The sequence below is a fragment of the Lipotes vexillifer genome, unplaced genomic scaffold (genome assembly GCF_000442215.2).
Source record: "Lipotes vexillifer unplaced genomic scaffold, Lipotes_vexillifer_v1.1 scaffold883, whole genome shotgun sequence".
Lineage (NCBI taxonomy): Eukaryota > Metazoa > Chordata > Mammalia > Artiodactyla > Lipotidae > Lipotes > Lipotes vexillifer.
The window spans coordinates 275304-290350 of NW_006789567.1; the positions used below are offsets into that span (position 1 = coordinate 275304).

The 15047-nt window shown below is 39.8% G+C and overlaps 1 protein-coding gene across 2 annotated transcripts in view; it reads left to right on the top strand.

Moving 5' to 3' along the window:
- SPATA7 (spermatogenesis associated 7) overlaps window positions 1–5447 on the top strand; it is a 35261-nt gene extending 29814 nt beyond the window's left edge. For both annotated transcript variants that reach the window (XM_007462729.1, XM_007462730.1), the window contains 3 exons: window positions 797–874; window positions 4572–4629; window positions 4881–5447. In XM_007462729.1, coding sequence (XP_007462791.1) covers window positions 797–874; window positions 4572–4629; window positions 4881–5447 — 703 coding nt within the window. The remainder of the gene's footprint in view (window positions 1–796; window positions 875–4571; window positions 4630–4880) is intronic.
- The last annotated feature ends 9600 nt before the right edge of the window (window positions 5448–15047 follow it).

The following is a 15047-nucleotide window of genomic DNA, read 5'->3' on the forward strand; positions in this document are numbered from 1 at the left end:
TCTTTCCCTTGTATCTACTTTTTCAGTAATTGCTATACATTTTCTATCATCACTGATTTTTAGCTAATTAAAATCAAACCTATAATAGTACCCTAATTTTCTTGTAATAACTTATAAAATATAGTTAACTCAGAAGATAACAGAGAAATGTGTCCAAGTAATTAAAAATTATCACTGTATTTATATACACAGATTCTTCTTTTAGAATATTTTTCCTCATCTCCAAACCTTTTGAGGAAAAAAAATAATTTTTTCTGCTCAGTAAATTTCTCAACCTTAAAACAGTATGCTCTCCTAGGAGCAGGAGAGGATTTCATCGTTGAAGTTCCTGTTTCTCTGGATGACTTTCTTCCTTCCCTTCTGCCATGCAGAGGGACTCACACCTCTGCTGCTGGACCTGGTCAGGAGCCAGAGGAAATTTAAAATGCTTGTCAAGAACACGGGCCCCCGGTGGGTCACACCTAGTTGCCCTCTTGGCGCTGCCCCTGGTTGCTTTCTGTTCTGTCCTGTTTTGTTTAATCCTTGCTTATTTTTTACTTCCTGATGAATGTTTCAGACATCTATGAAGTTTTACTCCATTAGGGAATATTGTCTCATCTTTAATATCAATAAATATCCTTGCATAATTTGAGAGGGTAGATGTAATGTTTGTTTTATAATATTCCTCATAATAATGTGAGATGGAAGTACATTTGTAATAGTACAGATATTTCTAATTAGGTACTCATGTTTCCTATCGTTTTCAGAGTAAGTAAGCAGTGATTTTTTTATGCTATGTATCACTTTGCCTTCACAGTGAAGAAGAACTGTTGTATCTGAGTTTCATTGAAGATGTAACAGATGAAATTTTGAAACTTGGTTTATTTTCAAACAGGTTAGATTTTTTTAATTGTATTATAGTGGTTGAATGATATATTAAATACTCTTCATTTGGTGTTAATTTTTTAAAGTTATTTCCACATATTAGGAAATGAAAATTATATTGCTTTCTTAGGGGATCATGTTCTTATAATTGATGTAATTGTTCTTATAACTGATAGTAAATTATAAAGGATGTTTAATTCATACTCTAAGGCGAGTTCACAGTTTGGGGAGTTAGAGAAAAGAATAGAGAGTTTATTCATTAAATACTGTTATATCTCTTAAATACAGAGAACAAATTGCCAGAGGTGGGGCAGGAGGGGCAAAATGGTTGAAGGGAGTCCAAAGGTACAAACTTCCATTTATAAAATAAACAAGTCATAGGGATATAATGTACAACATGATGACTGTAGTTAATAGTATCATATTGTATATTTGAAAGTTACCAGGAGAATAGATATTAAAAGTTCTCATTACAAGAAAAAAATTTTCTGTAACTACATATGTTAACATGTTAACTAGATTTATTGTGGTGATTATTTTACGATATATACAAATATCAAATCATTACATTGTATGCCTTAAATTAATATAATATATGGCAGTTATACCTCAATTTCAAAAAAATTTATCACAAAGAAAAAGAAATGGTATCCATATTTTTTGTTATAAATTTATTTATTTTTAGCTGCATTGGGTCTTCATTGCTGCGCGTGGGCTTTCTCTAGTTGCGGCGAGCGGGAGCTACTCTTCATTTCAGTGCACAGGATTCTCATTGTCATGGCTTCTCTTGTTGCGGAGCATGGACTCTAGGTGTGCGGGCTTCAGTAGTTGCAGCACACGGGCTCAGTAGTTGTGGCTCTCGGGCTTCAATAGTTGCGGCGTGTGGGGTCAGTAGTTGTGGCTCACGGGCTCTAGAGCGCAGGCTTAGTAGTTGTGGCGCACAGGCTTAGTTGCTCCGTGGCCTGTGGGATCCTCCCAGACCAGGGCTCGAACCCATGTCCCCTGCATTGGCAGGCAGATTCTTTTTTTTTTAATAATTTTTTTATTTTTATTTTTGGCTGCGTTGGGTCTTCGTTGCTGCGTGCAGGCTTTCTTTAGTTGTAGCAAGTGGGGGCTACTCTTTGTTGCGGTGTGCAGGCTTCTCATTGCGGTGGCTTCTCTTATTGCAGAGCACGGGCTCTAGGCATATGAGCTTCAGTAGTTGTGGCACGTGGGCTCAGTAGTTGTGGTTTGTGGGCTCTAGAGCACAGCTCAGTAGTTGTGGCATACAGGCTCAGTAGTTGTGGCTCACAGACTCAGTAGTTGTGGCACATAGGCTTAGTTGCTCTGCAGCCATGTGGGATCTTGGACACGGGTTTGAGCTTCCTGCATTGGCAGGAGGATTCTTAACCACTGTGCCACCAGGGAAGCCCCTGGTATCCATATTTTAAAGAAAACTATAAAACTGTCTTTATTCACAGATGACATTATCACCCATGTAAAAATCCCATACAGTCTACAAAGAAACAAGCCAAAAAAATACTGTTATATCCGTTAGTTCATAATAGACTAGTAAACTAAATTTTGCTGTTTCTTTGCAAAGATCCATCATCTCTTTTTACTATTTGAAACTGTCATGAGAATCAAAAGCAAGCTTTTTTTTGTTACAACTGTTACTAGTAACGTGAGGACAAATTAAAGGCTACATTTGCACACTGTGAGTGAAAGGGGAAGTTTGCAAAACCAGATTAGTATTGTATATCTTAAGGAAACTGTGTGGTCCTGAGCCAGCTTATACATTTATTTAGCTGAAATTCATTTAGATAAAACTTTATGATATGTATCATAGGACCCCATTATGTATATGCTACATGCTTTCCCTTTCATAATAATATGTGAAGTGCAGACATTTTTAATGAGTTATTTCTATTTCTATATGAAGTTTCTTAAAGCGAACATTTTCATTATTAGTATAAAAAGCTACACCAAAAAGACCTGAATTTTTTTTACAGTAATTCTGTTTACCTCTTTATGTTAAAAAGGAATGTTTGCATAATGGGCTTAGAGTTTTAGATTTGCAGGATGAAAAAGTTCTATTGATCAGTTTCACAGCAGTGTGAATATACGTAATGCCACTGAACTGTAGGTTTAAAATTGGTTAAGATGGGGCTTCCCTGGTGGCGCAGTGGTTGAGAGTCCCCCTGCCGATGCAGGGGACATGGGTTCATGCCCCGGTCGGGGAAGATCCCACATGCCGCGGAGCCTGCGAGTCCGGAGCCTGTGCGTCCGGAGCCTGTGCTCCACAACGGGAGAGGCCACGATGGTGGTACGCCCACGTACCACAAAAAAAAAAAAAAAAAAAATTGGTTAAGATGGTAAATTTTATGTGTTCTTTTTACCACTACCACAGCAAAAACATTGATACCAACTGTAAATAAGAACAATAAAGCAAATGTTAGAAGCCAAAACAAAAACAAAAATGGTTGGCATGAAAAATGTGTATTTATGCTTAAAAAACTCATTTTTCTTTTAGATTATAAAGCTGTTTATTATGGCAATTTTTATAGTAGCACCAAAAAATGGAATCAACCTACATGTTGAATAGTAAAGGTTCAGCTGAATAAATTGTAGAATATAATAGTAAGTTCTGTTCAGAGATTTTAAATGATGTTGTAGAAGTGAATTTATTGCTTGCATAAAGATGTTCAAAATATATAGTTGATTAGAGAAAACAATATAGGTATCAAAACAGTATGTATTGTGTAATCCCAATTTTGGTAAAGAAATATATATGCATAGAACAGTGCCCAGAAGTGAATGGTCCAAACATTAATGATAGTTGTAAAATACAGAATACAGATTTCTTGGACTTTTTAAACATTTCAAATAATTCAGAATACTAAATCTAAGATTGGCTCATAACTTCACTGAGAGTAACAAATGGTAAAATGAAACCGGTTGATATACTCCTGTGATAGCTAGACAAGCATGGTATAGTTGAAAGAATGTGTCTGGAGCCAGACATATCTGGGTTTAATTCTCTTAATTGCTTGTGACCTTAGGGGAGAGGAAACCATCATCTTAGTGATGTCGTTTTCTCATCTTTTAAAATGGGTTTTATAATACCTTTGTCTCCCAGTATTGGTCATGATCAGAGAGGTATAATGATTATTATGTGTCCAGCACAAATGTCTAACACTTAGTGGTGCTTAATAAGTGATAACTTTAGGTTTTTATGTGAATTTGCTATGAGTGGAATTTTTTTCAAGTACAATTTGGAAGCATTGTAAGGTAACTCTTTACAAAATTCTTTGTAAAGAATTTTCTTTAGGGGTTTGCTTTTGGGGGGTTGTAAATGTGAAAAAGAGGGGTAAGGCTTTTGATGTTTGTGTATGTGTGTGAGAGAAAAAAGATAAAGAGCTTTTAGTGTGTGTGGGGGGGTGGAACCTCACTGAAGATATTTTATTAACAGAAATGTAAGTAGCATGCAGTCTTTTTAGAAGAAACATTGGCATCTGTTACATAACTAAAATATAGTGGAAGCCATACTAGCTTCCAAATTGGAGAACTTGACAGAACAGGGAAGGATTAGTGTTTATCTTTGGAAAGAAAAAGGGTAATCTAAAACATATTTTCCAACCCTTAGTAGTTTATTTATTGTATGGCTATTTTATATTTAGTTGATTTTCTGATTTTGAGACATTAACATTTTTATTTATCATTTGTAGGTTTCTAGAACGACTGTTTGAGAGACATATAAAACAAAATAAACATCATTTGGAGGAGGTTTGTTGTCTTTAGAACTTCATTAGAAAATTTCTAATATAGAAAGAATTTTAAAGTTATACCATAATCTCAAACAATGCATTAAAAGCAAGCACTTTTTTTCCCTTATGCTTTTTTGTGTACTCTTGGGGTGAGGGGTGCGGGCAGAATGTGGAAGAAGGAGTATGAGGTTAGCAGCACTGCAGACAAAAGTAATTCAATTTGACTAGCTTAATTAATATTATTATTCTTGTATTTTTTTTTAATTCCAGGGAAAAATGCGCCACCTGCTACAAATCCTAAAGGTGGACTTAGGCTGCGTATCCAAGGAAAACTCAGTAATGCTAGATGATGTTGGTATGTTGCATTTACTTGATTTTGAAAAGGCTGAGAATTCAGAACAAAATGAATATAAAAATGAACAAGATGTAGCCATTCAACAGGAACGTCAAGAATACCAAAAAGCTTTGACTATGTTATTGTCTGTTCCAAAGGATGAGAACAAGATAGTCTCTTCACCAAATGAATTTTTCCTGCCTGTCTGTAAATCACAGTATTCAGAAGGGGTTATAATTCAACAGGTAAATGATGAAACGAATCTTGGAACTTCAGTTTGGGATGAAAAAAATGTAAGTATGTCAGACAGTTTACTAGACCAAGAAACTTCTGTGAATGTCATTGAAGGAGACAGTGACAGTGAAAAAGTTGAGACTTCAAATGAATTGTGCTGTTTTAGCACAGCACTCTCCCCATCTGTTCAGTTATGCAGTGTCAAAGATGGTAATCAGGACATGGAAGGACCAACTCTTAAAATCATGGAAATGAGCATTGAGGACTGATCTTTGGATGCTTGATCTTCATTAATAAATATCCCAAATGGCCAACAATTCAATATTCCTTTCACTTTTTTTTTTTTTACTTTTTTTAAACTTTTTTATATTAAGATTTGTTTGTTTTCTATGTTGTATAATAAATTACTGTAAATTTAGCAGCTTGAAACAGCACACATGTATTATTTATCCCATAGTTTCTGTGGATCAAGAGTCTGAGCACAGCATAGATGGGTCCTGTGCCCTTGGTCTCACAAATCTATAATCCAGGTGTTGGCTTGGGCTGTGGTCTCATCTGGAGGCTGGACTGGGGGTAGATTCTGCTTCTAAACTCTTTTCAGGTTGTTGGCATAATTTCTTTCCTTGTAACTTTAGGTTTGAGGGCTTTAGATTCTTGCCAGCTGTGGCCATTGGCCACCCTCAGCGACCAGAGGCTGCCCGCCATTCCCTGTTACTTGGCCCTCTCCATAGACAGCTCACAGCCTGGCTGCTTGCTTCTCTAAGGCTAACAGGAGAAAGAGAGAGACTCTGCTAGCAAGAAGGAGTCTCATAAAACATAATCATAACATGATCACAGGAATGACTTCTATCACCTTTGCCATATTCTTTTGGTTAAAAGCAAGTCACAGGTCCTACCCACACGTAAGAAGTAGGATACAAGGGTGTGAATGCCAGAAAGTGAGAATCACTGGGGTCTCCTTAGGACCTGTTGGCCACAATTTCTAAAGTTCCTTTATAGGGGAACATATTTTGCTCAGACATAAGTGATTTTGTAGGCAGTGGAAAAGGGCCTGTGATCTGGAGTGGCTCTTGAAACATTAAGCCTTGTCTACAGTATCTGTAATTTTCTTTCTTCTCACTCTCCTGCATTATCTAAAGCGTCAAGGCCTTTCTAGTTATCAGTGAGCTAGGATGGCCTATCAGCTATCTGAAAAATCATCCCTTCTTGTGAGGGAAAACATTCTACCAGAACTAGTCTGATACCCTCCCCTTGCCCTTGTAGTTCATGAGTGGAATCCTTACTATTACAGTGTGCCTCAGAAGACTCATCTTTACTTATGTCTTTTCAACCACTTACAATATTGTAACTAAATATTTGAGTGCCTGTTACATACGAAGTTTCATGTCTAGGCAACATGGAGGGTAAAAAGATGAAACAGAATAATGATGATAACCCAAGTGTTCTTCTAGAAACTTGGCAATTTCCTCCAAGTATCGCATTCCTCAGGCTTTTATCATGCTTTGCCTACACAAGTGTTTCCCAGAAGGTGGTGCCTACCACTGGAGATTTAGAGCTGATTTCTGGTGGTAGATGGGTGACAGGTTTGTCTCATATGTGTTCAGGATCCAGGCTCATGGACTACCTGCAAAATATAATATGCAAGTACATGTCAAGTACTGCCAACTTTTTCCATCGATTTTCTCTCAAACACTGAAAATCATGATGCTCTGTTCTGTGAACAGCCGAAGCTAATATAACGTGGTGGGGCTGGGTGCCCAAGCCAATTCTGCCCCAATATCTTGTGCCCCGAGTCGCGCTGCTGCAGTCCTTCCTCGGCTCCACCTACCCTCTGCTCTCACCTCTGGAATTCTTACCTTACCCCCTAAACAACCCCTCCTTTCCCCACCCTGCTGTCCTCTTTCACCAGCTAAAATATCCCAGCACTATTCTTGGCTCCCAGCCTGGGCCTCCCCATCAGTCATACTTCATGCCTCTGCTTGCTTCTTGGACTCCTCCTTTCAGGCCCCAGGGCTCCTTTCTTTAGTCTCAGCCTCACTCTGCCACAAACCCCTCACACCGCTGTCCATGTAAGTACCTCAGACTCACTGCCCTGGTTCAGATTTTCCTCCCTGTGCTGAAGCTGCCATCTTGTTCAAGGCCTTCTCAGTAACTACCTTCTTGCTGCTCGTCCACCCTTTGGGCCCCGCTTCAGACTGCTGTTGCCTGCCCTGCTTTGACATGTCCCGTCTTCTCTACCATCCAACTCTGGGTACAGCTTTTTGTTTCTGGGGCCATGAACCATCCTAACTTTTATACCTGTTAGGGTATTCTGTTGCTATCCTCAGGTTTTCCTGTAAAATTTAAAGAGATGAGTTCATTTAAAAACACATTAAAAGTGGTTCCCAGATGGCAGAAGTTGTGTAAAGGTAGGAAGTGAATGGTAAGTTCGGGAAACACTGGCTTAGACTCAAAGCAGCACATTAATTTATCTTTCCCTCTACTTCTCCCACAGCCCATTCTCCGCTCTGCCTAATAGGGTCATGATGAGTGAGCCTTTTGAGCCACATTGCTCAGGTTTGATCCTTATGAGCTGCGACTTTAAGCTGGTTACTGAGCTTCCTTCTGCTTTTCATTTGTTGGATGGGAGTACATAATTATAGAGCCTTCATTGCAGGACTGTAAGGAGTTAAATAAGTTGTATAAGAATTATAGACTCACAGGCTGTTATTATTTTAAAACAGACCATGTCACTCCCTTCTTTAAAAAACAAATCTTTCAGAGTTTCCTCTTGCTAACAAGAAAAGGTACAGGCCCCTTTGAATTTTTCATAAAGTCATGTTTTCCTCCCAATTCATCTCTTGCCATGTTCTCCCAAGCATCCTAAGTGTCTGTCACATCTCATTATTTGTTCCCTAAACATACATAGGTTTGTCCTCTCTCTCTATGCTTTTGCACTTGCTATCTGCTCCAAATAGCATCTCCCTGCTGCTGCCCTTGGGAGCCTTTGACAGCCCAGATTGAATGTAACACTGAAACCTTGAGTGATAGTTGCAACAAATGTCCCCCCTGCTCTGGTCGAGATCTTTCGTACCTACCATACGAATTATAATATTGTTTACAAATGCAACTGGTCTCCTGTCTAGACTATGGGCTTCTCAAAAGAAAGGACCTGTTTCTCTTTGGATCCCCAAAGCATGAATGCATTTGTTCATGGAGGGAGATAGTTTGACCTTGAGGGGATGTTTAGCTCCAGACAAGGTTATAGGGAAAACAGGACAGATACTTTCTCCTCTCTTTATACTCAGAGTGCCAATTTCCCATAAAGAAGGGGCAATGTAGCAAATTGCTAAATTACATGAAAATTTCCTCATTTTCTCACTTTTAAAATGGTTTAAAATATAAATTAGCCTCTTCCTGAGAAGCCTTAAAAAGTTACATTTTTCCCCAGTGAAGGCCAGTTAGAAAAGATCAGAATAGATTTTATGGGGCAAGATGACAATTTGCCAAGTGGATTAATTAGCTCTGTGGTTGCCAATGAATTACTTTATCTTGGGCCTTTGTTTAAAAAACTTTGGATTAGATGATCCAAAGATTTCTCCTAGTTTTAATATGCCAAAGTTAGTCTTAGCTTAATTCTTAGGGTCTTTAGAAATTATAAGTGAAATAAATTACACCTAGAAGTGGAAATTCCTCTTCACCCTTCATGTGCTAGTATAGTTCTGGAAAGCAGTCTGCTAAATTGATTCACATTTTGGTGATAGAATATGCCACCTAGCATGATACTTTTCCCAGAACTTTTAAAAGCAGCAGATGCAGCCAGTATTGGCATAGCGCCAAAAAGCAAATCTGTATGTTTAATTCCAAGGCCAGGAAGAAGATGCTTTTGAATTGGGATAAGAAAAGTTTTGCTCCAAAGCCAACCTTGTTGCCTTGAGAAGTGTCTTGTACCAACGTTCAAGTTTTGAGGCAAAAATGCCTATCAGTGCTGGATGCCAGTGTTCCATACCTTCCAAGATGTTAAAACCGGTGGGTTGAGATGGGCCAAGATGGCAGAGTAGAAAGACCCTGAGCTCACCTTCTCTCATGGACACACCAAAATTACAGCTATTTACAGAACAACCATGAAAAATACCAGAACCTACAAGAAAAGATCTACTACAACTAAAGAATAGAAAGAATCACGAGATGGGTAGGAGGGGTGGAGTCAAGTCCCATATCCCCAGGTGGGCAACCCACAAATGGGAGAATAATTATAATTGCAGAGGCTCTCCCCAAGGAGCAAGGGGTCTGGACCCCACATCGGGCTCCCCAGCCCAGGGTCCTGCACCACGAAGATGAACCCCCAGAACGTTTGGCTTTGAAGGCCAGCAGGGCTTACTTGCAGGAGTCCTAAAGTCTCTAATTTAGTCCTAGAGTCCTAAATAGAGACACACTCAAAATCTCACATGCTCCAGGACCCAGGGAAGAAGCAGTAATGAACAGACCCTGGGTCAGACACACCTGCTGCTCGGGAGAGTCTCCTGGAGAGGCAGGAGGCAACTGCAGCTCACCCTGGGGACACAGACACTGAAAGCAGCCATTGTGGGGAGCTTTTTCTACCACCTGGACACTGGTGCCAGCCAGCACCATTTTGCCATCCTCCCTCTAGCTTATTAGCCTCAGGACTCAAACCTGCCCCTGCCCACCAGCCTGTAGGCACTTCAGGCCAAACAACTAGCTGGGCAGGGACACAGCCCCACCTACCAGCAGATAGGCTGTCTTAAGATCCCCTGAGCCCACAGCTGCCCCTGGACCCAGTCCTGCCCACCGGTGGGCCCAGGACCTGGCCCCACACACCAGTGTAAAGGCAGTAGACCTGGAACCCCCAGGGACCCACAGCTAGAGACCACAGGACCAAGCTCCATCCACCAGTGGGCAGGAAACGGCACCAGAATCCTTGACCCCACCCACCACTGATCCTGCTCTAGCCTCAGGACCAGCCTCACCCACCAAAGGGCAAATACCAGTCACAGGACAGTTATAGCCCCATAGCCTCTGGACCCAGCCCACCTACCAGCAGGCCAGCACCTGCCCTGGGACCAGCTGGGACCTGGCCCTGCCCACTAGTAGCCCAAAACAAGCTTTGGGATACTCGAGACACTGTATCCAGCTGCGTCAAGAAACGGCCCCACCCACCAGTGGTCAGCCACCAGCTCTGGGACCCCTGGGCCTGCAGCCAAACCTCAGAACATGACCCTGCTTGCCAGTAGACTGGTACTAGCCCCAGGACCAGGCTTCACCTACCAGTGGGTGGGCAGCTGCCCTGGAGTTTCCTGGACCCGTTGCCCACCAGTGAGCCAACACTAGCCCTGGGGTCCCCTGAGGTTCTGCAGCCAGCTACCTCGTGACTCAGCCTGCCATCCAGTAGCTGGAAGCCTCTACTCAAAGCAGGGCCTGGCAACCAACCAGACACGGGTCCAACCAAGCCTATCAGAATGCCCACAGTAGTCAGTCTGCCACAACAGAATGACCCTCATGGGGGCACCTGTAGAGTATACAGATCTGGTGATGAGAGGGGCGTGCACTACTGGGAGGCATAGGACATCTACAACAAAAGGCCCCCTGTCCAAAGCTGGGAAACCTAACCAACCTACCAGATACACAAATATAAAAAGAGCAAGTTAGGCAAAATGATGCAACAGAGGAACATGTAACAAATGAAGGAAAAGATAAAACCCCAGAAGAAATAAGTGAAGTAGAGATAGGCAATCTACCTAAGAATTCAGGGTAATGATCATAAATATGATCAAAGAACTTGGAAGAAGAATGGATGCATAGAGAAGTTAGAAGTTTTTTAAAAAGAATTAGAAAATATAAAGAACAACTAAACATAAATGAAAAATACAGTAACAAATGAAAAATACACTTGAAGGAATCAACAGTAGACCAAATACGGTATGGAGGACTGGATCAGTGAATTGGAAGACAGAGTAGTGGAAATAACTGATGCTGACAGAAGAAAGAATGAAATGAAATGAGAACAGTTTAATAAGAGACCTCTGGGACAACATCACATGCACTAAAATTCTCATTATAGGGGTCCCAGAAGGGAAGAGAGAAAGGGGCATAGAACACATCTGAAGACATAATAGCTGAAAACTTCCCTAACCTGGGAAAGGAAACATACATTCAACTCCAGGAAGCACAGAGTCCCAAACAGTATTAACCAAAAAGGAACACACCAAGGCAAATTGTAATTGCAGTAGCAAAAATTAAAGGTAAAGAGAGAATATTAAAAGCATCAGGGGAAAAGCAGCAAGTTATTCAGTACATACAAGGGAACTCGCATAAGGCTATCAGTTGACTTTTCAGAAGAAACTATGCAGGCCAGAAGGGAGTGGCAGTGTATATTTAAAGTGATGAAAGGGAAAAACTTACAACCAAGAATATTCTACCTGGCAAGGTTCTTGTTCACATTTGATGGAGAGAGCAAAAGTTTTACAGACAAGCAAAAGCTAAATGAAATCAGCATGATCAAACCAGCTTTACAAGAAATATTAAAGGGATTTCTCTAAGCAAAAACGAAAAGGCCACAACAAGAAACGTGAAAATTATGGAAGCAAAAAACTCATTGGTAAAGGCAAACGTAAAGGTAGTAAATCATCTACACACAAAGCTAGTAGGAAGGTTAAACAACAAAAGTAGTAAAATTATCTATAGTCACAAGCCACTGGGGATACACAAAACAATTAAATGTAAAATATGATATCAAAAACGGTAGTCATGTGGGAAGGAGCATACAAATGCAGTGTTGTTAAAATGCATTTGAAATTGAGCATGGGGAGGGGGAAGGGTAAGCTGGGACCAAGTGAGAGAGTGGCATGGACATATATACACTACCAAATGTAAAATTGATAGCTAGTGGGAAGCAGCCGCATAGCACAGGGAAATCAGCTTGGTGCTTTTTGACCACCTAGAGGGGTGGGATAGGGAGGGTGGCAGGGAGGGAGACGCAAGAGGGAAGAGATATGGGGATATATGTATATGTATAGCTGATTCACTTTGTTATAAAGCAGAAACTAACATACCATTGTAAAGCAATTATACACCAATAAAGATGTTAAAAGAAAAGAAATTGAGATCAGCAACTTAAAACAATCATATGTATACATAGATTGATACATATAAACCTCATGGTAACCACAAACCAAAAATTTATAATAGATATACACCCAAAAAAGAGAAAATAATCCAAATACAACACTAGAAATATTCAAATCACAAGAGAACAAAAGAAGAAATGAACAAAAAAGAAACACAAAACAACCCCAAAACAATTAACAAGATGGCAATAAAAACATATGTATCGATAATTCCTTTAACTGTCAACGGACTAAATGCTCCAATCAAAAGACATAGAGTGCCTGGATGGATACAAAAACAAGACCCATACATATGCTGCCTGCAGAGACTTACTTCAAATCTGAAGACACACACAGACTGAAAGTAAGGGGAAGGAAAAAGGTATTCCATGCAAATGGAAATCAAAATAAAACCAGGGTAGCAATACTTATATCAGACAAAATAGACTTTAAAACAAAGACTGTTAGAAGAGACAAAGACATTACATAACAATCAAAGGATCAATACAAGAAGAAGATAAAGCAATTGTAAATATATATGCACCCAACATAGGAGCACCTACATACATAAAGCAAGTATTAACAAACATAAAGGAAGAAATGGACAGTAACACAATACTAGTAGGGAACTTTAACAATCCACTTACATCAATTTTCACTTACATTGAAAATCAATAGGAAAACACTGGCCTTAACATATTAAACCAGACGGACATAATATATATAGGACATCCCATCCAAAAGCAGCAGAATACAGGGGACTTCCCTGGTGGTCCAGTGGTTAGGAATCCACCTTCCAATGCAAGGGACATGAGTTCGATCCCTGGTTGAGGAACTAAGATCCCACATGCCGCAGGACAACTAAGCCCACACGCTGCAGCTACTGAGCCTACGCACTCTAGAGCCCATGCACCAAAACTAGAGAGAAGCCCACGCACTGCAATGAAGAGACCACGTGCCACAATGAAAGGTCCCATGTGCCACAACTAAGACCCAACACAGCCTAAATAAATAAATATATTTTTAAAAAGCAGAATACACATTGTTTTCAAATGCACGTGAAACATTCTCCAGGCTAGATCATATGCTAGGCCACAAAGCGAGCCTCAGTAAATTTAAGAAAATAGAAATCATATCAAGCATCTTTTCCAACCACGATGCTATGAGACAGGAAATGATCTACAAGAAAAAAACTGCAAAAATATAAACACGTGGTGGCTAAACAATATACTACTAAACAACCAATAGATCACTGAGGAAATCAAAAAATACCTGAAGACAAACGAAAACACAATGATCCAAAATCTATGTGACACAGCAAAAGCAGTTCGAAGAAGAAAGTTTATAGCAATACAAACTTACTTCAGGAAACAAAAATATCAAATAAACAAGCTAACCTTACACTGATGGAGTAAGTCCTTCAGTGTAAAAGAAAAAGAAAAGCAAACAAAATCCAAAGTTAGTAGAAGGAAAGAAATCATAAAGATCAGAGCAGAAATAAATGAAAGACTAAAAAAACAATAGAGAACATCAATGAAATGAAGAGCTGGTTCTTTGAAAAGAAAAACAAAATCAATAAACCTTTAACAAAGCTCAAGGGAAAAAAAGGAGAGCCCAATCAATAAAATTAGAAATGAAAAAGAAGTTACAACTGACACCAGAGAATTACAAAGATCATAAGAGGTTACTACAAACAACTATATGCCAATAAAATGGACAACCTAGAAGAAATGAACAAATTCCTAGAAATATACAATCTCCCAAGGCTGAATCAGGAACAAATAGAAAATTTGAACAGAGCAATTACCAGTAATGAAATTGAATCAGTAATGAAAATAACTCTCAACAAACAAAAGTCCAGGACCAGATGGCTTCACAAGTGAATTCTACCAAACACTTAGAGAAAAGCTAACACCTATCTTTCTCAAACTATTCCCAAAAAATTGCAGAAGAAGGAATGCTTCTGAATTCATTCTATGAGGCCAGCATTACCCTGATACCAAAAAGGACAAAGATATCAGACACACACAAAAAAAGTACAGGCCAATATCACTGATGAACACAGATGCAAAAATCCTCAACAAAATACTGGCAAACTGAACCCAACATCATGTTAAAATGATAATACACCATGATCAAGTGGGATTTATCCCAGGGATGCATGCTGTTTCAATATCCACAAATCTATCAATGTGATACACCACATTAACATACTGAAGAATAAAAATCATATGATCATCGGGCTTCCCTGGTGACACAGTGGTTAAGAATCTGCCTGCCAATGCAGGAGACATGGGTTCAAGCCCTGGTCCAGGAAGATTCCACGTGCCACAGAGCAACTAAGTCTGGGCGCCACAACTACTGAAACTGCACTCTAGAGCCCGCGAGCCCCAAATATGGAGCCTGCATGCCACAACTACTGAAGCCTGTGCGCCTAGAGCCCATGCTCTGCAACAAGCACTGCAGTGAGAAGCCCACGCACTACAGCGAAGAGTAGCCCCCGCTCACCACAACTAGAGAAAACCTGCACACAGCAACGAAGACCCAACGCAGCCAAAAATAAATAAATAAATAAATTTATTTTTTTAAAATCATATGATCATCTTGATAGATGCAGAGAAAGCTTTTGTCAAATTCAACATCTATTTATGATTAAGAAAAAAAACTCAACAGAGTATAAAGGGAACAACATACCTCAACCTAATAAAGACCATATATGACAAGGCCACAGCTAACATCATACCCAACGGGTATAGAAGGAATATA